This window comes from Musca autumnalis, unplaced genomic scaffold (genome assembly GCF_047663935.1).
Source record: "Musca autumnalis isolate F117 unplaced genomic scaffold, ASM4766393v1 scaffold_4, whole genome shotgun sequence".
Classification (NCBI taxonomy): Eukaryota; Metazoa; Arthropoda; class Insecta; order Diptera; family Muscidae; genus Musca; species Musca autumnalis.
The window spans coordinates 222,706,596-222,731,029 of record NW_027411977.1 but is presented as its reverse complement, the minus strand read 5'-3'; the positions used below and the strand labels follow the sequence as shown (position 1 = coordinate 222,731,029).

The window sequence follows — 24,434 nt, the reverse complement described above, 5'->3', positions numbered from 1 at the left end:
AAAGGTCAAGTGTAAAGAACTACTGAGTTTGAATTTTTATACAAAATCCAACATCCACTAACAGCAACAACAATAATAAAAAAATTCTACAAACTAGAAACCTCATTGCCCGAACCTCATCACCTTTTTCTGCAAGTACTCTCAATAATAAGGCAAGAATGTTATAAACCGTGTATGGCAAGGGGGGAAGGAGAAAGGTGGTGGAAGGTAAAGGATGCAAACCAATGGCCCTCATGATGCCTCTCACTATGGTTTGTAGGTAGTTGTGCGTGAGCGTTTTCTCTTTGATGGGCATTGCAAAGCAAATTTTTTTCTCATTGAGGAAAAAAATTCCACTGGTCATCATATATTACCTAAGGGCATACGCTTCACTATGCTAATTGTGAACATGTTCTTGTTGGACGTACAAATATTGACACATCTTCCAACTTCATGACTGACGGACTACCTTTTTGTTTATGCAATGAAATGTGATATTACTTCCTGTGAGTCTTTGTTTTGTCTTCTTTGTTAGAAAAATATGATAAAGAAAAAGCCAAGAGAAAATATGGGATTGGTTTTGTTTTTAACCCAGATAAAGCCACTGGTCGTTTAAACGCCACAAAAAATGGTTGCAAAAATTGACGTAAAACTCCGGTTTTTTTCTAATATTTGTATGGGGTTTTTTGCATTTTGTTATAGTATTGTCTGTTATCTGTAAGTTCACGCTGATAACGCTTCATTTGACTTACGCATTTCCACGCAATTGGCCAAAAAGCCAAGCTATTACAAAAAATCGACTTTTTTGTAATTTTCGACTTTTGATGAAAAATTTAAATATGCGATAAAAATTTAATCAAAAATGTTAGAATCATATAAAGTCAGGGATTTGTTAGGAATATAGTAAGAGTATTTTCTCAATCAAAAACCAAGGGATTGGCATGTAAGGATACGCCTATATTACCCTCCAAAGTTTTTGGAACTCTTAAAAGAAGGCCCGATTGCAGCAAAACTATACGTTTTAGAGAAAAAAGTTATTTTTTAAAAAATGCTTAAAAAATCTCAAAAATATAATTTTCATAAACATTTTTAAGTTTTCTCGCAAAAAAATTTCTCGGCGCTAAGTGGGTTAATGATGTTCAAATGGCATAAACGAAAGGTCAAAGGTATCAATTCCTTTGACAATTATTGTGAAATATTTATAGGAATTATCATAACCACCAAAGAGAACAATAAAAGTGGATTTAGAGAAGAAGACAAAAATCTGGGATTTTTGAAGAATTTTTGGAGGCTTCAAAGAGGACGAAAATCGTGGATTTTTTAAAGACGTCTTGGAGCCTCCAAAGAGTACAAAAATTGTGGATTTTTTAAAGAATTTTTGGAGTCTCCACAGAGGACAAAAGTCGTGGATTTTTTAAGGAATTTTTGGAGCCTCCACAACGTACAAAAATTGTGGATTTAAAAAGAAAAACTTTGGAGTCTCCGCAGAGGACAAAAGTCGTGGATTTTTTAAGAATTTTTGGAGCCTCCAATGAAGGCAATAAGCGTAGATTTCTTGGATTTTTTAAATAATTTTTGGAGCTTCCACAGAGGACGAAAATCGTGGATTTTTTAAAAAAAATTTGGAGCACCCAAAGAGGACGAAAATTGTGGATTTTTAAAGAATTTTTGGAGCGTCCACAGAGGACAAAAAATCGTGGAACTAAAAAAAAAATTTTAAGGCATCCACAGAGAACAAAAATCGTGGATTAAAAAAACTTTTGAAGTTTCCACAGAGAACAAAGAGCGTGGATTTTTAAAGAATTTTTAAAGCTTTCAAAAAAGAGGGTCCTTGAAAAAAAATTAATTAAAAAATCCACGTTTTTGTGGTCTAAGTGTCCTTGAAAAAATTTCTCTAAAAAATCCACGCTTTGTGTTTTGAGGGTCCTTAAAAAAATAATTAAAAAATCCACGTTTTGAGGTCTAGGGGTCCTTGAAAGAAATTCCTTTAAAAATCCACGTTTTGAGGTCTTAGGGTCCTTGAAAAATTCTTGAAAAATTTATTTAAAGAAACAAAGTTTTGTTTTTTAAGGTCCTTGAAAACATTCCTTTTCCTGAAAAAAATTCTTTAAAAAATCCATGTTTTGTGGTGAAAAAGTTCTTGAAAAAATCCTTAAAAAAATCCACGTTTTTGCGGTCTAAGGGTCCTTGAAAAAAAATCATTAAAAAATCCACGTTTTGTGGTCTAAGGGTGCTTGACAAAAATTCTTTAAAAAATCCACGTTTTGTGGTCTAAGGGTGCTTGACAAAAATTCTTTAAAAAATCCACGTTTTGTGGTCTAAGGGTGCTTGACAAAAATTCTTTAAAAAATCCACGTTTTGTGGTCTAAGGGTGCTTGACAAAAATTCTTTAAAAAATCCACGTTTTGTGGTCTAAGGGTGCTTGACAAAAATTCTTTAAAAAATCCACGTTTTGTGGTCTAAGGGTGCTTGACAAAAATTCTTTAAAAAATCCACGTTTTGTGGTCTAAGGGTGCTTGACAAAAATTCTTTAAAAAATCCACGTTTTGTGGTCTAAGGGTGCTTGACAAAAATTCTTTAAAAAATCCACGTTTTGTGGTCTAAGGGTGCTTGACAAAAATTCTTTAAAAAATCCACGTTTTGTGGTCTAAGGGTGCTTGACAAAAATTCTTTAAAAAATCCACGTTTTGTGGTCTAAGGGTGCTTGACAAAAATTCTTTAAAAAATCCACGTTTTGTGGTCTAAGGGTGCTTGACAAAAATTCTTTAAAAAATCCACGTTTTGTGGTCTAAGGGTGCTTGACAAAAATTCTTTAAAAAATCCACGTTTTGTGGTCTAAGGGTGCTTGACAAAAATTCTTTAAAAAATCCACGTTTTGTGGTCTAAGGGTGCTTGACAAAAATTCTTTAAAAAATCCACGTTTTGTGGTCTAAGGGTGCTTGACAAAAATTCTTTAAAAATCCATGTTTTGTGGTCAAAGTGTCCTTGAAAAAATTTCTTAAAAAATCCGAGTTTTGTGGTCAAAGTGTCCTTGAAAAAATGTCTCTGTTTTAAGGGTCCTTAAAAAATTTCTTTAAAAAATCCACGCTTTGTGTTTTGAGGGTCCTTAAAAAATTTCTTTAAAAAATCCACGCTTTGTGTTTTGAGGGTCCTTAAAAAATTTCTTTAAAAAATCCACGCTTTGTGTTTTGAGGGTCCTTAAAAAATTTCTTTAAAAAATCCACGCTTTGTGTTTTGAGGGTCCTTAAAAAATTTCTTTAAAAAATCCACGCTTTGTGTTTTGAGGGTCCTTAAAAAATTTCTTTAAAAAATCCACGCTTTGTGTTTTGAGGGTCCTTAAAAAATTTCTTTAAAAAATCCACGCTTTGTGTTTTGAGGGTCCTTAAAAAATTTCTTTAAAAAATCCACGCTTTGTGTTTTGAGGGTCCTTAAAAAATTTCTTTAAAAAATCCACGCTTTGTGTTTTGAGGGTCCTTAAAAAATTTCTTTAAAAAATCCACGCTTTGTGTTTTGAGGGTCCTTAAAAAATTTCTTTAAAAAATCCACGCTTTGTGTTTTGAGGGTCCTTAAAAAATTTCTTTAAAAAATCCACGCTTTGTGTTTTGAGGGTCCTTAAAAAATTTCTTTAAAAAATCCACGCTTTGTGTTTTGAGGGTCCTTAAAAAATTTCTTTAAAAAATCCACGCTTTGTGTTTTGAGGGTCCTTAAAAAATTTCTTTAAAAAATCCACGCTTTGTGTTTTGAGGGTCCTTAAAAAATTTCTTTAAAAAATCCACGCTTTGTGTTTTGAGGGTCCTTAAAAAATTTCTTTAAAAAATCCACGCTTTGTGTTTTGAGGGTCCTTAAAAAATTTCTTTAAAAAATCCACGCTTTGTGTTTTGAGGGTCCTTAAAAAATTTCTTTAAAAAATCCACGCTTTGTGTTTTGAGGGTCCTTAAAAAATTTCTTTAAAAAATCCACGCTTTGTGTTTTGAGGGTCCTTAAAAAATTTCTTTAAAAAATCCACGCTTTGTGTTTTGAGGGTCCTTAAAAAATTTCTTTAAAAAATCCACGCTTTGTGTTTTGAGGGTCCTTAAAAAATTTCTTTAAAAAATCCACGCTTTGTGTTTTGAGGGTCCTTAAAAAATTTCTTTAAAAAATCCACGCTTTGTGTTTTGAGGGTCCTTAAAAAATTTCTTTAAAAAATCCACGCTTTGTGTTTTGAGGGTCCTTAAAAAATTTCTTTAAAAAATCCACGCTTTGTGTTTTGAGGGTCCTTAAAAAATTTCTTTAAAAAATCCACGCTTTGTGTTTTGAGGGTCCTTAAAAAATTTCTTTAAAAAATCCACGCTTTGTGTTTTGAGGGTCCTTAAAAAATTTCTTTAAAAAATCCACGCTTTGTGTTTTGAGGGTCCTTAAAAAATTTCTTTAAAAAATCCACGCTTTGTGTTTTGAGGGTCCTTAAAAAATTTCTTTAAAAAATCCACGCTTTGTGTTTTGAGGGTCCTTAAAAAATTTCTTTAAAAAATCCACGCTTTGTGTTTTGAGGGTCCTTAAAAAATTTCTTTAAAAAATCCACGCTTTGTGTTTTGAGGGTCCTTAAAAAATTTCTTTAAAAAATCCACGCTTTGTGTTTTGAGGGTCCTTAAAAAATTTCTTTAAAAAATCCACGCTTTGTGTTTTGAGGGTCCTTAAAAAATTTCTTTAAAAAATCCACGCTTTGTGTTTTGAGGGTCCTTAAAAAATTTCTTTAAAAAATCCACGCTTTGTGTTTTGAGGGTCCTTAAAAAATTTCTTTAAAAAATCCACGCTTTGTGTTTTGAGGGTCCTTAAAAAATTTCTTTAAAAAATCCACGCTTTGTGTTTTGAGGGTCCTTAAAAAATTTCTTTAAAAAATCCACGCTTTGTGTTTTGAGGGTCCTTAAAAAATTTCTTTAAAAAATCCACGCTTTGTGTTTTGAGGGTCCTTAAAAAATTTCTTTAAAAAATCCACGCTTTGTGTTTTGAGGGTCCTTAAAAAATTTCTTTAAAAAATCCACGCTTTGTGTTTTGAGGGTCCTTAAAAAATTTCTTTAAAAAATCCACGCTTTGTGTTTTGAGGGTCCTTAAAAAATTTCTTTAAAAAATCCACGCTTTGTGTTTTGAGGGTCCTTAAAAAATTTCTTTAAAAAATCCACGCTTTGTGTTTTGAGGGTCCTTAAAAAATTTCTTTAAAAAATCCACGCTTTGTGTTTTGAGGGTCCTTAAAAAATTTCTTTAAAAAATCCACGCTTTGTGTTTTGAGGGTCCTTAAAAAATTTCTTTAAAAAATCCACGCTTTGTGTTTTGAGGGTCCTTAAAAAATTTCTTTAAAAAATCCACGCTTTGTGTTTTGAGGGTCCTTAAAAAATTTCTTTAAAAAATCCACGCTTTGTGTTTTGAGGGTCCTTAAAAAATTTCTTTAAAAAATCCACGCTTTGTGTTTTGAGGGTCCTTAAAAAATTTCTTTAAAAAATCCACGCTTTGTGTTTTGAGGGTCCTTAAAAAATTTCTTTAAAAAATCCACGCTTTGTGTTTTGAGGGTCCTTAAAAAATTTCTTTAAAAAATCCACGCTTTGTGTTTTGAGGGTCCTTAAAAAATTTCTTTAAAAAATCCACGCTTTGTGTTTTGAGGGTCCTTAAAAAATTTCTTTAAAAAATCCACGCTTTGTGTTTTGAGGGTCCTTAAAAAATTTCTTTAAAAAATCCACGCTTTGTGTTTTGAGGGTCCTTAAAAAATTTCTTTAAAAAATCCACGCTTTGTGTTTTGAGGGTCCTTAAAAAATTTCTTTAAAAAATCCACGCTTTGTGTTTTGAGGGTCCTTAAAAAATTTCTTTAAAAAATCCACGCTTTGTGTTTTGAGGGTCCTTAAAAAATTTCTTTAAAAAATCCACGCTTTGTGTTTTGAGGGTCCTTAAAAAATTTCTTTAAAAAATCCACGCTTTGTGTTTTGAGGGTCCTTAAAAAATTTCTTTAAAAAATCCACGCTTTGTGTTTTGAGGGTCCTTAAAAAATTTCTTTAAAAAAACCACGCTTTGTGTTTTGAGGGTCCTTGAAAAAATTTCTTTAAAAAATCCACGCTTTGTGTTTTGAGGGTCCTTGAAAAAATTTCTTTAAAAAATCCACGCTTTGTGTTTTGAGGGTCCTTGAAAAAATTTCTCTAAAAAATCCACGTTTTGTGTCTTAAGGGTCCTTGAAAAAATTTCTTTAAAAAATCCACGCTTTGTGTTTTGAGGGTCCTTGAAAAAATTTCTTTAAAAAATCCACGCTTTGTGTTTTGAGGGTCCTTGAAAAAATTTCTTTAAAAAATCCACGCTTTGTGTTTTGAGGGTCCTTGAAAAAATTTCTTTAAAAAATCCACGCTTTGTGTTTTGAGGGTCCTTGAAAAAATTTCTTTAAAAAATCCACGCTTTGTGTTTTGAGGGTCCTTGAAAAAATTTCTTTAAAAAATCCACGAGTTGTGTTTTGAGGGTCATTGAAAAAATTTCTTTAAAAATTCCAAGTTTTGTGTTTGAGGATCCTTAAAAAAAAATTCTTTAAAAAATCAACGTTTTGTGTTTTGAGGGCCCTTGAAAATTTTTCTTTAAGAAGTCCACGTTTTGTATTTTGAGGGTACTTGAAAAAATTTCTTTAAAAAAATCCAAGTTTTGTGTTGTAAGGGTCCTTAAAAAAATTTCTTTAAAAAATCAGGTTTGGGTCCTTGAAAAAATTACTTTAAAATATCAGCTTTGTGTCCTTGAAAAAATTTCTTTAAAAAAATCCACGTTTTGTGTTTTGAGGGTCCTTGAAACAATTTCTTTATAAAACCCAGGTTTTGTGTTTTTCTTTAAAAAAATTCACGTTTTGTGTCCTTGAAAAAGTTTTGTGTTCTGGGGGTGCTTGAAAAAATTTCTTCAAAAAATCCTCGTTGTTGTAAGGGCCCTTGAAAAAATTTCAAGTTTGGGTCCTTGAAAAAATTGACATAAAAAATCAAGGTTGTGTCCTTGAAAAAAATTCTTTAAAAACCCACGTTTTGAGTTTTGAGGGTCCTTGCAAAAAAATCTTTAAACAAATCAGGTTCGGGTCCTTGAAAATTTTTCCGAAAAAATCAGGTCTGTGTCCTTGAAAATTTTTCTTTAAAAAATCCACGTTTTTGTTTTGAGTGTCCTTGACAAATTTCTTTAAAAAATCAGGTTTGAGTCATTGAAAACAATTTCTTTAAAAAAATCAGGTTTGTGTCCTTAAAAAAATTCTTAAAAAAACACGTTTTGAGTTTTGTGGGTCCTTGAAAAAATTTCTTTAAAAAAATCAGGTTTGGGACGTTGAAAATTTTTCTTTAAAAAAATCTAATCTTCTTTAAAATTTTTTTTAAATCCACGTTTTGTGTTTTGAGTGTCCTTAAAAAAATTTCTTTAAAAAATCTAACCTTCTTTAAAATTTTTTTAAATCCAAGTTTTGTGTTTTGGATGTCCTTGAAAAAAATCTTAAAAAAATCCAAGTTTTGTTGTATAAGGGTCCTTGAAAAAATTCTTTAAAAATCCAAGTTTTGTTGTTTAAGGGTCCTTGAAAAAAATCCACGTTTTGTTGTTTGAGGGTCCTTGAAAAAATATCTTTAAAAACCCACGTTTTTTGTTGTAAGGGTCCTTGAAAAAATTAATTAAAAAAACCACGTTTTGTGTTTTGAGGGTCCTTGAAAATTTTTCTTTAAAAAATCCACGTTTTACGGTCTAAAGGTCCTTGAAAAAAAATAATTAAAAAATCGATATTTCGTGGTCTAAGGGTCCTTGAAAAAAATAAATTAAATGATATGTAATTTTTTTTTTCAATACTCACTTATAATATGCCCTCTCTTATTCCTTTGACTTTTCGTCTTACGATGCACCCTGCGCTCCTCCAGACTCTGATCGATTTCTAATTCCCCTGAGAGTGAGGCATCATTCATTTCTGAACACTGCTTCAAGTAACGCATTAGTGTCTCATTTGCTTGTCGCACTTCCATCTCTCCTGCCGCAATAAGTTTTCGTTCCCGTCTTCTTCTCGACTCCGATTTACTGCGTTTACGACGTGGACTCTTTTCTAAGCTACTACGTGAACGAACAGATCTTTGGGCTGGACTTGCTGTTGGATCGGATAGAGATTGATGTTTACGCCCGGTTGCACTACCACCACCACCGCTGCCTGCACTCAACGCCGAGGGGGTAGGTGAGGATTGTTTCAGTTCACGATCCATGAAACCTAATATGCCACGATGAAATGAGGCATCGGCCGCTGTTTCTAACACCCGTCGAGAAGGTGAATGAGGCGACAGGGTGCGCCGATGCCTGTGTGCCGCTGTTATGGTGGGAGGTAATTGTTGTAATGTTTCTCGCAAACTCATGGCATCACCGGAGGAATTGCGGCTACTGCTGGGACCATCGGGGGGTCCGGTACACAACTCACTGGCATCCGCCTCTGAGGGTTTGTTTAGGTCGTTGTTTTCGTTGGTTTTATTGTGATGACTTATCATTTCGCCTGCGGCAGGTTGTTCATCTTCTGTGGCCTGATCCTGGGGAGCATGACCATTGACGAGAACCACGGTTTGCTGAGAAGTTTGGCTGGAGCTATGACCACCTCCGCCACCACTTGCCACCGTGTCCACTGTTTCGGTGGAGGTTTGACGTTCATGTTCCTGCATTAGTCGTGTGGCAACAGCTGCAATCAAGGCGTCTGATGTCGTTGAGCCTGCTGCTGCTACTCCCGCCTCCACATTCAGAATGTCATTCGCCGTTGTACGGGCAGGTGATTTGCTGTCTGAGGTACTGCTAGTCGTTGTCGTTTGACGTTCCGTACGCCTATGACGTGATTCGGTACGTCGTGCACGATGACGATGTACTTTCGGTGTAGCCTCCATGGTGGTAATGCACTAACAACAACACGACGACAACAATTGGATACAATGAAGGACGTGTGTGATGTTTGATAATGCTGTTGTTGTTGTAGTCTTTACCACGTATGTGAATGTTGTTTCTATTGTTATATTATGTTAGTCCCATAAAAATAGTTGTTGTTTTTTGTCTTTGTTTTTTCTTCGTTTTTCTTCTTCTTCTTTTGTCAAAACAAATGCACCTGCTGCACGAATTGCATATGACACGATATACGTTATGTGTGTTATTTGCTCTTGAGAATTAACTAAAAGCAGTCATAAAAAGCTTTTACTTTTCCCTCTCTCTCTTTTTCGCTCCCCGGTTCTCTCTTTTTCTTTTGGATTCACCCTTGCTGCTTGGAAAAAAACAGCTGTTTTAAAGGTTAACCGTGTATGGCATGCAGTTTACTTGCAACTTTCTCTTTTCTTGTTATTGTTATTGTTGTTGCACCACTTGTAGTTGTTGTATTTCGTTTTATGTGACACGTAATCATTTGTTCGAGCAGCTGCTGTTCTGGCTGTTGTCGTCGTCGTACTGCTTGCCGTTGTTTGTGTAATTGATGTTGCTTTCCTTGTCCCGGGCCTTTTGCATTTTTGTGTTTTTGAATTTTATTCTGTGTTTTATTTCTTCTTCTTCTTCTTTCTTTTGTAGTTATTTTAAAAATTTATAAACCATTTTCTTGATTAATTGTTCTCAGGGTTTTATGACAACGACTATTTTGTAGAATTATTTATTAGTTTTTGTTGCTGTTGTTGTATTGATTTGTTAGTAAAATATTAAACATTTAACTAAAATTTGTTCTAGGGGTGGAAATGTTGGCAAAGCTAGAAACGTGTATTTATTAGAAAAAAATTTCCTACCAATCATATCACGCTTTGCGGAACTCTAAACGCCAAACTACAGCCACCTTAATTTGCCTAAATCCTGGAGAATTTATCAATTTGGCCGGCATCCCTACTGTAGGGAATATACCAACTCAGGGATTTCATTGGACAATGTTGCGTATAAGTATTGTCACAACTTATACGACGTGGTGTCCAACTTCTTCTTATACCAGTGAGAGATTAGGCAAAGAACGACATGTCGTTAGAACCCCTTTAATATCTATTCTTTGCAGAGTTTGCATTTTAAATTCCCTTTCCTTAGAGCGTCTACTATCCACAAAAAACTATGGTAGCTCTTCCATTAAAAAAAACATAACTTTATAATTCCATCCAGGTCTTTTATAAAGGTCTTCTGGCCTCCTAAATGCCTTCTTCTAGCAAAGAACACCTCTAGAACGCTTTTTATTAACAGATGATCTTTTGAAGGACATTTATCCTTAATAACAAGTAAAAAAGTATCAGTCGGCTTTGCCGACAGAGATATACCCTCAGCATGGGCAAATTGAAACACTTTTTTCACAAAAAACTTATGTATTTAGGGAGTTTCAAAATTTTGGTCGTATGAACCGACAAAAATGTTGATTAGGATTAAAGTTCAAAATTTTTGCGGAATAGGTTCTTAAAGGAATGGACCGACATAGACCATGGGGGTGCCATAGGAGGTTTTTACACCCTTCGGGCTGTTTTCTCAAGAAGTATGGACTTGCCCCTGAAATAACTTTTACCATCGTAATTGAGGCAGCGAATGCAAGTTGCTTCAACAAAAATCAAAGTGATTCAATAGCAGGTCTTAAAGTGAACTTATCCAAAATTTTGTGTGGTAGGTACGGGATGGAGTGGACAAATATAGTCCATGTTCGAACCTGATCTATATCTGGTAGATATTATGAGAATGTGTAAAGTATGGACCAAATCGGCCACTCCCATCAAGAGTTATCGTGCGCACAATTTTTCCGAATATTTTTGAACTTTTGTGGGGTAGGTACCTGTAGGAGTGGACCGATATGGCTTATCTACGAAGTTAAACTAAGTTTGGAAACAATATTACGAAGGCCAAATTTTGGCCGGAATCGGCATTTCTGTTCGAGAATTATCTTGCGCTTCCACCCATAAACATGGTGTCATAGGGTTTGTTTTTCAACTTTCAGGCTATTTTTCAGGAAGTATGGACTTGCCCCTGAGGAAACTTGTACCTTCGTATAGGGGACAGTGAATACAAGATGTTACAACAAAAACCAAGGCGATTCGAGAGCAGGTCCTAAACTGAACTTTTCCGAAATTTTGTGTGGGAGGTACTCGAAGGAGTTTACCGATTGAGTCCATATTGGAACCTCATCTAAGTCTGGTAGAAATTTCATAATGTGCAAAGTAATGACCGAATCGGTAACTTCCTTCAAGAGTTATCGTACGCACAAATTTTCCGAACATTTTCGAACTTTTGTGGGGGAGGTACCGGAAGGAGTGGACCGATATAATCCATCTTTGAACTTGAACTAAGTTTGGACAAAATATTACGAAAGCTAAATTTTGGACCGAATCGGCAGATCCGTTCGAGAGTTATCTTGCGCTCCAACCATTACACACGGTGTCATAGGGCTCTTTGTAACTTTCAGGCTATTTCCTCAGGAAGTAGGAATTGCCCCTAATGAAACTTACAGCGTCGCATAGAGGACAGCGAATACAACTTGCGTAAACAAAAATCAAAGCGATTCGAGACCAGGTCCTAAACTGAACTTTTCCGAAATTTTGTGTGGGATGTACTCGAAGGAATTTACCGATTGAGTCCATATTGGAACCTCATCTAAGTCTGGTAGAAATTTCATAATGTGCAAAGTAATGACCGAATCGGTAACTTCCTTCAAGAGTTATCGTACGCACAAGTTTTGCGACAATTTTTGAACATTTGTGGGGGAGGTACCTGAAGGAGTGGACCTATATGGCCCATCTTCGAACTTAAATCGAATCTGGACAAAATAATTCGATACCCAAAATTTGAACCGAATCGATTGATCCGTTCGAGAGTTATCGTGCGCACCAGCCAGCCAGACAGACGGACAGACAGACAGACGGACGGACATTGCTAGATCTACTCAAAATTGTCTGAAACGGATATCGTACAAACATACTTGGGGTCTAAAACTATTATTTCGATGAGGCACATTTTTGGTCGTATCAAAGTGTAAATACCCTCTTTAGCCTAAAGGCTGAGGGTATAAAAAAGGGAATATACCAAATCGGGAACTTCGTGGGACAATGTTGCGTATAACTACTGTCAGAACTTATACGACATGGTGGTTCCTGTTTTTTCGCTGTTTTTTCGCTGCAATTTATTATGTCATTCATCCACCAATCCATGAAAACATTTCGGTCTCGGAATTATTTGGAACAAAGGAAACAAGAAGAGCGACGAAAGAGGAAGATTCGTTGAGCTATATCAGTCTCTGAACTATGGAACTATATGAAGGAACTAGTTCCTTTTGGGAAAAAGAAATAGAAGGATCGATCCGCTCCGGGAACTAGATTGCCCAACTCTATTAATAAGACGTCTGGTGGGATTTTTACCCGCATCAGACTTTTGAAACATCTTCTGTCTAAAGAAGGTCTTTAGAAAAAAAGACCTCTGGAAGAGATTTTTATCAACAGCCGGCTTTTCAAATGTATTCTGTCTACGAAACACCTTTAGAAAGGAAGGAAAAACCTTAGTAGGACTTTGGATGGACTTTTGATCTTTCTTTGTGGTATTTTGTCCTTTGATGGTCTCCTATGGTCAAAGAAGACCTTTATGGACATAACATAGAACAACTTCAGAAGGTCTTCGTCTATGATCATAGAATACCTTTAGAAAATCTTCAAATCTTCATCAAAAAATCATCTGTCCATAAAAGACCTTAAGAAGGTCTTCTATCTATGGAAAATCTTCAGAAGGTCCTACCTCCTGACCTTCATTATTTTTCCCATTATTTATGTCCACATTTCTACACAGTGAATATGTTTGCCTTTGAGGCAAAAATAGCCTTTAATTCAGGTATTTTTAATGAAATCTAATCTTAAGAATAGTTTTTCATGCAATGAATTTCCTTTCGAACTGACGTGACCTGAACCGTGCATACAAAGATGTAAAATACCATTAATGTTCTCCTCTTTTTAAGTCTAACATACAATGTTGCGTATACGTGTTGCTGCTATTCATACGACCTGGTGTACCAACTATTAATAACTCCTTGTTCATTAAATTTGTTCAGCAGTATGATGAGTTCCGATATGAATAATCGTAATACTAACTAATGCTGATTACACACGTAGCCAATGTAGGAAGTCTTCCTGCAAGATATCTGCCCATTGACGATCTCAACAAGGTATTATATGTACCAAACAAGTCCCTCTAGCGATCGTTTTTATACCCTCCACCATAGTATGGAGGGTATATTAAGTTTGTTTTTCCGTTTGTAACGCATTGAAATACTCATTTGCGACCCTATAAAGTATATATATTCTTGATCAGGGTAAAATTCTGAGTCGATCTGTGCACGTCCGTCCGTCCGTCCGTCTGTGGTAATCACTCTAGCATCCACAAAAATGGAGATAGAACGCTGAAATTTTGGGAAAATGCGTCTTTTGTTTGCAGGCAGGTCAAGTTCGATGATGGGCTATATCGGTATAGCCCCCATATAACGGTACCCCCCGATTTACGGTATTTTGCCGTTTTTAGCTACATTTTCAGACCTATTTAGCTATAATTTGACATTTAGGGTTCTTAAGTGTCAGTGAACTTATATAACAAAAGTTGTGGACATAGGTCCACGTTTTGGTAGAGCTTCCATATAACGGTACCCCCCGATTTACGATATTTTGCCGTTTTTAGCTACATTTTCAGACCGATTTAGCTATAATTTGACATTTAGGGTTCTTAAGTGTCAATAAACTTATATAACAAAAGTTGTGGACATAGGTCCACGTTTTGGTATAGCCCCCATATAACGGTACCCCCCGATTTGCGGTATTTTAACGTTTTTAGCTACATTTGAAAACCGATTTAGCTATAATTTGACATTTAGGGTTCTTAAGTGTCAATAAACTTATATAACAAAAGTTGTGGACATAGGTCCACGTTTTGGTATAGCCCCCATATAACGGTACCCCCCGATTAACGGTATTTTGACGTTTTTAGCTACATTTTCAGACCGATTTAGCTATAATTTGACATTTAGAGTTCTTAAGTGTTAATAAACTTATATAACAAAAGTTGTGGACATTGGTCTACGTTTTGGTATAGCCCCTATAGAACGGTACCCCCGATTTACGGTATGTTGCCGTTTTAGCTACATTTTCAGACCGATTTAGCTATAATTTGACATTTAGCTTTCTTAAGTGTCAATAAACTTATATAACAAAAGTTGTGGACATAGGTCCACGTTTTGGTACAGCCCCCATATAACGGTACCTTCGATTTACGGTATTTTGATGTTTTTAGCTCCATTTTAGACCGATTTAGCTATAATTTGACATTTAGGGTTCTTAAGTGTCAATGAACTTACATAACAAAAGTTGTGGACATAGGTCCACGTTTTGGTATAGCCCCTATATAACGGTACCCCCCGATTTACGGTATTTTGCCGTTTTTATCTACATTTTCAGACCGATTTAGCTATAATTTGACATTTAGGGTTCTTAAATGTCAATAAACTTATATAACTAGTGGACATAGGTTCATGTTTTGGAATAGCCCCCATATAACGTTACCGCCCGATTTCATGTATTTTGACGTTTAAATTCACATTTCTGAATTAGCTATAATTTGATATTTAGGGTTCATAGCGACCAAAAAACTTATATTCGAAATAATTATGAACGTAGGTCCGTTTTTTGGTATAGCCCCACATAACGGTACCTCGGTATAACGGGTTTCGGTATCCCCATATAACGGATTTTCGGTATTTTGAGACTTTTACCTACAAGTTTTAACCGAACTATCTGTAATTTGAACACTTGACATTTGAAATTCTTAGTGGTCACCACACCTCTCCACCAAAAATTGTCAAGAAAGGTCGATGTATTGATAAAGCTACCATATAAAAGTACCTCCCGATTTTCAGTAATTTGATGATTTTAGCTACAATATTAAACCGAACTAGCAGTAATTTGACATTTGAAGTTCTTAGTGGTCACAACACCTCTCCATAAAAAATTGTCAACATAGGTCCATGTTCGGATATAGCTCCCATATAACGGTACCTCCCAATTTTCAGTAATTGACAATTTTAGCTACAATTTTTAACCGAACTAACTGTAATTTGACATTTGAAGGTTGTAGTGGTCACCACACATCTGCATCAAAAATTTTCAACATAGCCCCAATATAACGATACTTCCCGATTTTCGGCACTTTGAAGATTTTACTTAAAATGTTTAACCACGCAGGTCCATGGTCCCGATTTTCCGTACCTTAGCTTTTTTGGACGAACTTTCTGTAATTTGAAATTTAAAAGCCAACAAAAATTCTGCAACAAAAATTGTTCATTTAAGTTCATATTTTCGTATAGCCCACATACCTCCGAACTAGCTGTTAATGACATTTGAAGTTCCCACGTTATGTACCGGTTTTCGGTATTTTGAGGATTCTAGCTACAATTTTTAACCGAATTAGGAGTTATTTGACATTAAAGGCTCCCATCAAAAACTGTCAACATAGGTCCATGTTTTATTATAACCACTATATAAACGGTACCTCCCAATTTCTCGACCACCAAAAATTGTCTAAATACATAGTTAGATATAGGCACCATAAAAAAGGGCCTCCCGATTGAAGCATTTTATGTACATTATCTGACATTTTAACGTACACACTTAAAGTTGGGGACAGGAATGAAAACTAATTATTCCATTTTAGTTCAGAATATTTAATGGTGGAGGGTATGAAAAGTTAGGCCCGGCCGAACTTAACGCTTTTTTACTTGTTTTGATATAAAATTGTTAAAGGTTGTTTTATCAACTTTCCACTTCCAAAACATCCGTCATATATAGATATATAAGGACAATAATTACTGAAGACCCCCACATGTTTTTTACAAGTGGTAGATATATTCAGTGTTCTTCATTTTAGTTTAAAATTCTTCTAAATTTACTGAGCTTATTTCTAGAGATATTTCGAAAAGCGTAGTCATCGGAATCATCTTTTGAAAATGAATGGAAATTTTATGATCATTCTAAAAACATGTACAAGATCAGGACCTTAAACATGTCTACAAAATATCTCTAGACTTCTCCTCTGGACCATCACCTAACAACATGAAAAATATATCTATAGGATATAAGAATTTTCCTCAGAGCACGGGTAGGTAGGAATCATTCTGGGCCATCATCTAACATGAAAAATTCTCGTAGAATGTACCAATAGGGGTTTGATATCCCAAGTCTTACAATGATGTTTATGACAATACAGACTTTGCTGGAAGTGCTACTGGATCTTTATCCCTTATATCAAACAAAAGTGTCCTTTGTCTCGCAAAGCTACACGCAGCGATTTCAAGACGAACAAAGTTGCCAATTAATAGGCAGAGATTAAGTGTTTGTATATCACCAGAAATTAGTTTTGAACCAACAATTGTGCATATACCTAGTAAGGATGAAAAAAGATACTAATGTCTATAAGAAAAGTTGCATCTTATCCGCGTGTTTATTTTAATGTGGCGTATACGCACTGACGTAACTCATACGACTCGATGATCGCAAAGAAGTTTGACCACAAAAACCAACAATGGAAGAAGGCAAATGTAAAAATAACGTTACGGGCCATTGCCTAAATAATCCAGTATCGGCGTGGATTTGATATGTGCCTGTAGGCCTCACCTCGTCATTATACAGCGATCGCGAGAAATTTGGGTGGGTGCCTTGGCATCTTTGGTCGAAGTTACTGCTACAAGCATGCAGTCTATAGGGAAATTCAATCTCGACCCAGCCTCCAGTGACAGGTAACAACTCGGGCTTTGAACCCAAATGCAATAGCAACACAAACAATAACGGTGGGGAAATACGTACCAAGAAGAAGGTAATGAAAATGATGAAGCACTTGGGGAGCAATTCAAACGCGATAATAGCTATACATGGCACAAAAATGTAAGTCAAGGACTTAATAAGACTATGTGGATATTCCTAGGGATATCAAAAACACTCCCTCCAATTCTTCGGAAGCGGAGAAAAGGATCAGATTTCCCCAAAAGCAGAACACTGCGAATCAGCGATTAGGAAAAAGGGCTGAAAAAAGATACTAATTTCTATAAGTTGCATCTTATCCGCGTATTCGTGTTAATCTGGCGTATACGCACTGACGTAAATCATACGACTCGTTGATTGCAAAGAAGTTCGACCACAAAACAAGACATGCAGTCTATAGGTAAATTCAATCTCGATCCAGCCTCCGGTGACAGGGAACAACTCAGGCATTGAACCCAATTGCAATAGCAACACCAACACCAACACTGCCGTTGGGGAAATCCGTACCAAGAAGAAGGTACTGAAAATGATGGAGCATTGGGGAAGCAATTCAAAGCTCAATACACACGCGGTAATAGCTATACATGGCACAAAGATGTAAGTCAAGTATCGACTTAATAAGACTAAATATGTGGATGTTCCTGGGGATATCAAAAACATTCCCTCCACCTCTTCGGAAGCGGAGAAGAGTATCAGATTTTCCGAAAACCAGAATACTGCCAGATAGACTTTTACAATAATATTTTGGCAGAGGTAGACAAAGTGACGAAACGAGACCGTACGTCGAGTCCACTGAAGAGTCTAGGCATTCTGAGACGAAATCCCGAACCCTTCATAAAAGCAAAATGATATGGAGCCCGGTAAGGAGCCACCATAAAAAACATTATACATCGTAATATTTCTTCTAAACCTGATCAAGTTTGGATGGATTATATGTATCCACTCCTTACAATACAATATGTTTTTATACCGTCAGCATTTATGCTAACGAGGGTGTATACTAGGAACTAAAGGCATTTTCGTTCTCCATGGATCCCAACACGATGGAATTTTGCATCAGAAAGCGTGAATATTTTTCTGGTCAACTTTTGTAGCGCAGTGCCATTTATCGACATTTTCCGAAAAGTTTGCACCTTCTCAAGACCAAAACTACCTGAAAACGCGTTCCAATGATTTTGCAATATATTAAAGAGTTCTCACTTACAGTCTTGGCTACAATTTTTGTCTTTGTGTTGGCTCGAAAATCTCAATGGTTTGGCTGTTATATGCCAAGATGTCAAAAAAACGTAGATAAAAAATTTAAAGTCAAAATCGGGAGGCTCGATTTTCATCGTAGACATATGGTCCAGTAGACTTTTTTGCTCAGTTCAATTCCAGGAATCAGAAACGCGAAGGGCATTAAGGTTTTCAAATCGCCCCGGCCTAGTGTATACACTTTCATATGGGCAAAATGTGCCTCATCGAAAAAAATGGTTTCAAACCCCAAGTATGTTTGGACGAAATGTGTTTCAGACAATTTAGAGTTGATTTAGCCATGTCCGTCCGTCTGTCTGTCTGGCTGGAGCGGTCCAAAATTTGGCTTTCGTAATATTTTGTCCAAACTTAGTTTAAGTTCGAAGATGGGTTATATCGGTCTACCCCTTCCGGTACCTCCACCACAAAAGATCGAAAATGTTCGGTAAATTTTTGCGCACGAAAACTCTCGAAGGGAGTAACTGATTTGGTCCATACTTTGCACATCGTGAAATTTCTACCAGACTTTGATGAGGTTCCAATATGGACTCAATCGGTCCACTCCTTCGGGTACCTCCCACACAAAATTTCGGAAAAGTTCAGTTTAGGACCTGCTGTCGAATCGCTTTGATTTTTGTTGTAGCAACTTGTATTCACTGCCCCCCATACGACGGTATAAGTTTTATAAGGGGCAAGTCCATACTTCCTAAGAAAATAGCCTGAAAGTTGCAAAAATCCCCTATGACACCGTGTGTAGTGCTTGGAGCGCAAGATAACTCTCGAACGGATGTGCCGATTCGGTCAAAAATTTAGCCTTCGTAATATTTTATCCAAACATAGTCTAAATTCGAAGATAAGCCATATCGGTGCACTCCTTCAGGTACCTCCTCCACAAAAGTTCAAAAATGTTCGGAAAAATTGTGCGCACGATAATTCTTGAAGGGAGTGACCGATGTAATCCATACTTTGCACATCCTAATATATCTACCAGATATAGATCAGGTTCGAATATGGACTGGTACCTATCACACACAATTTCGGATAAGTTCGCTTTAAGACCTGCTCTCGAATCACTTTGATTTTTGTTGAAGCAATTTCATTCGCTGCCTCAATTACGACAGTAAAAGATTTTTCTGGGGCAAGTTCACCGAAGGTTTTTCTAGTGGCCCTGTTTACAGCGGCACTATGTTTTTCGAGGGCAAGTATGGTACAAAAGCCCTATCTATCGATATCCCCCGCAAATTTTTGAGCTTTAATCCAATCCTTATTTTTATCGGTTCATACGCCCAAAATTTTGGAAACCCCAATAAATACATACGTTTTCTTTAAAAAAAGAAGTGATTTACTCCACACAGACTGAGGGTATATCTTTGTCGGCAAAGCCGACTGATACTTTTTTAGTTGTTCTGTTTAAAATTCTCTTCAGAAAAGTCAATCAAATAGAGAAATGTAAAACCACAGCCACAACCTTTAAAATACTGAAAATCGGGAGGTATCGTTCTATGGGGGCTATATGAAGGGCTGAATTTAAAGCGAAAAATTTTAGGTGGAAGACTTAATACAAAATTTCAGCCAATTCGGCGGGATATTGTGGCCACAACCTTCAAAATTCCGAAAATCAGAAGGTTTCGTTTTATGGGGGCCTATATGAAGGGCTGAATCTGAACCGACGAATTTTAGGTGGACAGTTTTTTACCCCCAAGGAAGACTTAATACCAAATTTCAGCCATTTCGGAGGGATATTGAGGAAAAAACCTTCAAAATACTAGAAATCCGGAGGTACCATTTTATGGGGGCTGTATGAAGACGTGGACCTTTACCGACAAATTTCAGGTGGAAAGTTTTATACCCCCAAGGAAGAATTAATACCAAATTTCAGTTATTTCGGTGGGATATTGAGGCTACAACATTCAAAATACCGGAAATCGGGAGGTACCGTTCTATGGGGGCTATATGAAGATGTGGAACTATATCGAGAAATTTCAAGTGGGAAGTTTTATACCCCCAATGAAGACTTAATGCCAAATTTCAGCCATTTCGGCGGGATATTGAGGCCTCAATCATCAAAATACCGGAAATCTGGAGGTACCGTTCTATGGGGGCTATACGAAGACGTGGATCTATATCGAGAAATTTCAGGTGGAAAGTTGTATACCCCCAAGAAAGACTTAATACAAAATTTCAGTTATTTCGGTGGGATATTGAGGCCACAACTTTCAAAATACCAGAAATCGGGAGGTACCATTCTATAGTGGCTATATGAAGACGTGGACCTATACCGGCATATTTCAGGTGAAAAGTTGTATACCCCCAAGGAAAACTTAATACCAAATTTTAGTCATTTCGGAGGGATATTGAGGCCACTACCTTCAAAATACCGGAAATCGGGAGGTACCATTCTATAGTGGCTATATAAAGACGTGGACCTATACCAAGAAATTTCAGGTGGAAGGTTTTATACCCCCAAGGAAGACTAAATGCCAAATTTCAGCCAATTCGGCGGGATATTGTGGCCACAACCTTCAAAATACCGGAAATCGGGAGGTACAGTTCTATTGGGGGCTATATGAAGACGTGGACCTACACCGACAAATTTCGGGTGGAAAGTTTTATACCCCCAAAGAAGACTTAATGCCAAATTTCAGTCATTTCGGTGGGATATTAAGGTTACAACTTTCAAAATACCGGAAATCGGGAGGTATCGTTCTATGGGGGCTATATGAAGATGTGGACCTATACCGAGAAATTTCAGGTGGAAAATTTTATACCCCCAAAGGAGACCTAATACCAAATTTCAGCCATTTCGGAGGGATATTGAGGCCACAACCTTCAAAATACCGGAAATCGGGAGGTACCGGTCTTTGAGGGCTATACGAAGACGTGGACCTATACCGAGAAATTTCAGGTGGAACATTTTATACCCCAAAGGAAGACTAAATGCCAAATTTCAGTCATTTCGGTGGGATATTGAGGCCACAACCTTCAAAATACCGAAAATCGGAAGGTACAGTTCTGTGGGGCTATATTAAGACGTGGACCTATACCGACAAATATCAGGTGGAAAGTTTTATAACCCCAACGAAACCTAAATACCAAATTTCAGTCATTTCGATGGGATATTGAGGCCACAACCATCGAAATATCGGAAATCGGGAGGTACCTTTCTATTGGGGCTATACGAAGACGTGGACCTATACCGAGAAATTTCAGATGAAAAGTTTTATACCCCAAAGGAAGACTTAAAACAAAATTTCAGTCATTTCGGTGGGATATTGAGGCCACAACCATCAAAGTATCGGAAATCGGGAGGAACAGTTCTATGGGGGCTATATGAAGACGTAGACCTATACGGTACCGTTCTATGGGGGCTATACGAAGACGTAGATCTATACCGGCAAATTTCAGGTGGAAAGTTTTATACCCCGTGGAAGACTTAATACCAATTTTCAGTAATTTCGGCGGGATATTGAGATCACAACCTTCAAAATACCAGAAATCCGGAGGTACTGTTCTATGGGGGCTATACAAAGATGTGGACCTATACCGACAGATTGCAGGTAGAAAGTTTTATACCCCAACGAAAACTAAATACCAAATTTCAGTTATTTCGGTGGGATATTGAGGCTACAACCTTCAAAATACCTGAAATCAATAGGTACCGTTCTATGGGGGCTATACAAAGACGTGAACCTATACCGACAAATTTCAGGTGGAAAGTTTTATACCCCAAAGGAAAACTTAATACCAATTTTCAGCCATTTCGGAGGGATATTAAGGCCACAACCTTCAAAATACCGAAAATCGGGAGGTACAGTTCTATTGGGGGCTATATGAAGACGTGGACCTACACCGACAAATTTCGGGTGGAAAGTTTTATACCCCCAAGGAAGACTTAGTGCCAAATTTCAGTCATTTCGGTGGGATATTAAGGTTACAACTTTCAAAATACCGGAAATCGGGAGGTATCGTTCTATGGGGGATATACGAAGACGTGGATCTATACCGAGACATTTCAGGTGGAAAGTTTTATACCTCCAAGGAAGACTTAATACCAAATTTCAGCCATTTCAGTGGGATATTGAGGTCACAACCTTCAAAATACCGAAAATCGGAAGGTACAGTTCTATGGGGGCTATATGAAGACGTGTACCTATACCTAGAAATTTCGGGTGGAAAGTTTTATACCCCCAAGGAAGACTTAATGCCAAATTTCAGTCATTTCGATGGGATATTGAGGCCACAACCATCAAAATACCAGAAATCCGGAGGTACTATTCTATGGGGGCTATTCTTCTCCACTTGTGATACTGAAAACAGGGATGTACCGTTCTATGGGGACTATAAGAAGGCGTGGACCTCTACCGACATATTTAGAGGGAAAAGTTGAATACCACCACTATGAATCAGAAATATCCTCTGTCCAAATTTCGAAGTCTAAATTTCCTCAAATCGAAAGCTTTTTCCGAAAACCTTTTTATAGACTTCAGGACTTGGTGATTTGCGTTGACAAAAAACCCATATCGATGTTGCCTCCTTTCTTCATGTCAAATCTGAGGGCATATCTTTGTCGGCAAAGCCTCACCTCGCTATCTCAAATATCACCTGCTCCCTCTTATATTCGCATTGCTTGTGGGGAAAATATTCGAAGTTTTTATGTTTCAATAAATAAATAATAAATTGTTTTCAAAGTATGAAAAAGAAGAAGATTAGATTTCAAATTCCTTCGAAAAAACGTACACATTTCTTCTTAACGAATTTAAATTGAAAGACTGTAGACAATATCCAGTCTATAGTAATCCAGAAAAACGTACAGCTTAAACTTCGTTTCCCCCCAAAAAAAATACCCATAAAACTGCATACAAGTTTCCCAGAAGAAAAGCCATAAACAGTTTGTTGACACTTGCAAGGAAACTACCCTCTAGTTCTTGGTATTGGGCAACAAACAACCTCAAACACCCTCCTTAAACAAACCATGGTTACCAGGGACTCTAACTCACATGAAAAGAAAAGCGACTTCAAAAAGAAGCTCTTCAAAAGAAAATTAGAAAACAACAATAAATGATTTGATATGGCCTCACGAAAAGAAAACTATTTTTGTAATATTTCCACTCCCAATCACCAACAACTAGATGGCCTAGCTAGCTAGCTGATGATAAGCAAAATTGACTCATCTCGACAATGCCATGATTTCCATTACAGAAATAGTAGAAAGAAATTCGATATATTGATTTTTAGTTTTGTGTTTCTGCTGAGGTTTTTTTGTTTCCATCTCCTAGAACAGTTTCCAGTTTCAGTTTTGTAGTTTTTCAATACAAAACAAAACAATTACAACAACAATAGCAACAAGGGGGGAAACATAATACAATACCAACACAAAAGCTATAGACATACGAGATTTCCTTGAATTTTTTTGCTTCTATTTTTGTTACACTTTCTTCTGTTTTGAAATTTTTGTTTTAAAAATTTTCAATTAATTCTATTTTTATTTTTTGAAATCACAACACACTTTTCTTATTTTTTAATATTTTTTATTTTATAAATTTCCAAAAATATTTTTGTTACAAATTTTCCGTGTTCTCATTTGCTTTGTAAAAAATAGACATTCAAATATTTCCGTGCTGCTGCTGCTTAAAGTGACCTAAATTTCCACTTTTACTGGGTTAGGCCACAGAAACAAACACAACAAGCCACACTCACATAAATTCTATTGGTTTTCTGGTAAGCTTTCTTGTTTCATTTGTTTGTTAATTTTGTTTATATTTTTTCCTTTCAAGCTGATTTAATAAAATTTTAATTTATTTTTATTTCAAATTTTCAATACAAAAATGTTTTGTTCGAATCCGTTATTTTTTTTCTTCAATTTTTCCACTGACGCTTATTTGGTTGTCGTTAGCAATGCTTGAGAGTTTCGTTATAAACACGTTCACGGCTGTCGAGCAACTGAAATGTTATTTTGTCATTTCTTTCCCAGCTTAACCAAGCAACCAACGAAGCCACCAACCATCCACTCACACAGACACAGCGTCACACAAACGACCCCATGGTTATTTAAGCTCACTTCTACATAGGCCGTAGTATAGGTGTGTGGTTGTGTGTGTGTGTATGAAAATGTGTGTGCGGGTGATTGAAAAAACATTTTCAGTTCCTTGCACACTCATACACACTCGTAGTCAGTCACAGGCATCATGTAAGCCAATGGCCCTAAAGCTTTTTTAGTGACGTCAGCAAAAGGCTAAAAACATTTACTTCTCATATAGAATTTATAAAGGTCCTCATTGTTGTTGCAATTTTCATGTTGTCTTCTTACAAAATCTAATACCTACAAGTGTTATTATTGCCTACACACATACATGCCTACATACATACGTACTTTGAGAGTAGAAAGAATATTTTTGCAGTTGTTTCAACTTGGCCAAGAAATACACATTTGAGAGGTTAGTATAATCTGAAAGAAAATAAGAGAAAGAG

General features: G+C 36.3%; 1 protein-coding gene across 4 annotated transcripts in view; it reads right to left on the bottom strand.

Moving 5' to 3' along the window:
- The window catches only part of LOC141401976 (uncharacterized), a 64,773-nt gene extending 40,865 nt beyond the window's left edge, over window positions 1-23,908 (bottom strand). For 2 of the 4 annotated variants that reach the window (XM_073982571.1, XM_073982574.1), the window contains exons 1-2: window positions 23,358-23,908; window positions 7,790-9,572 (exon numbers count right to left, since the gene is read on the bottom strand). In XM_073982571.1, coding sequence (XP_073838672.1) covers window positions 7,790-8,846 — 1,057 coding nt within the window. In that variant the 5' untranslated portion in view covers window positions 8,847-9,572; window positions 23,358-23,908. Of the gene's footprint in view, window positions 1-7,789; window positions 9,573-23,334 lie in introns of all 4 variants that reach the window. The other 2 variants (XM_073982573.1, XM_073982572.1) reach the window with 2 other exon arrangements.
- Window positions 23,909-24,434: the final 526 nt, after the last annotated feature.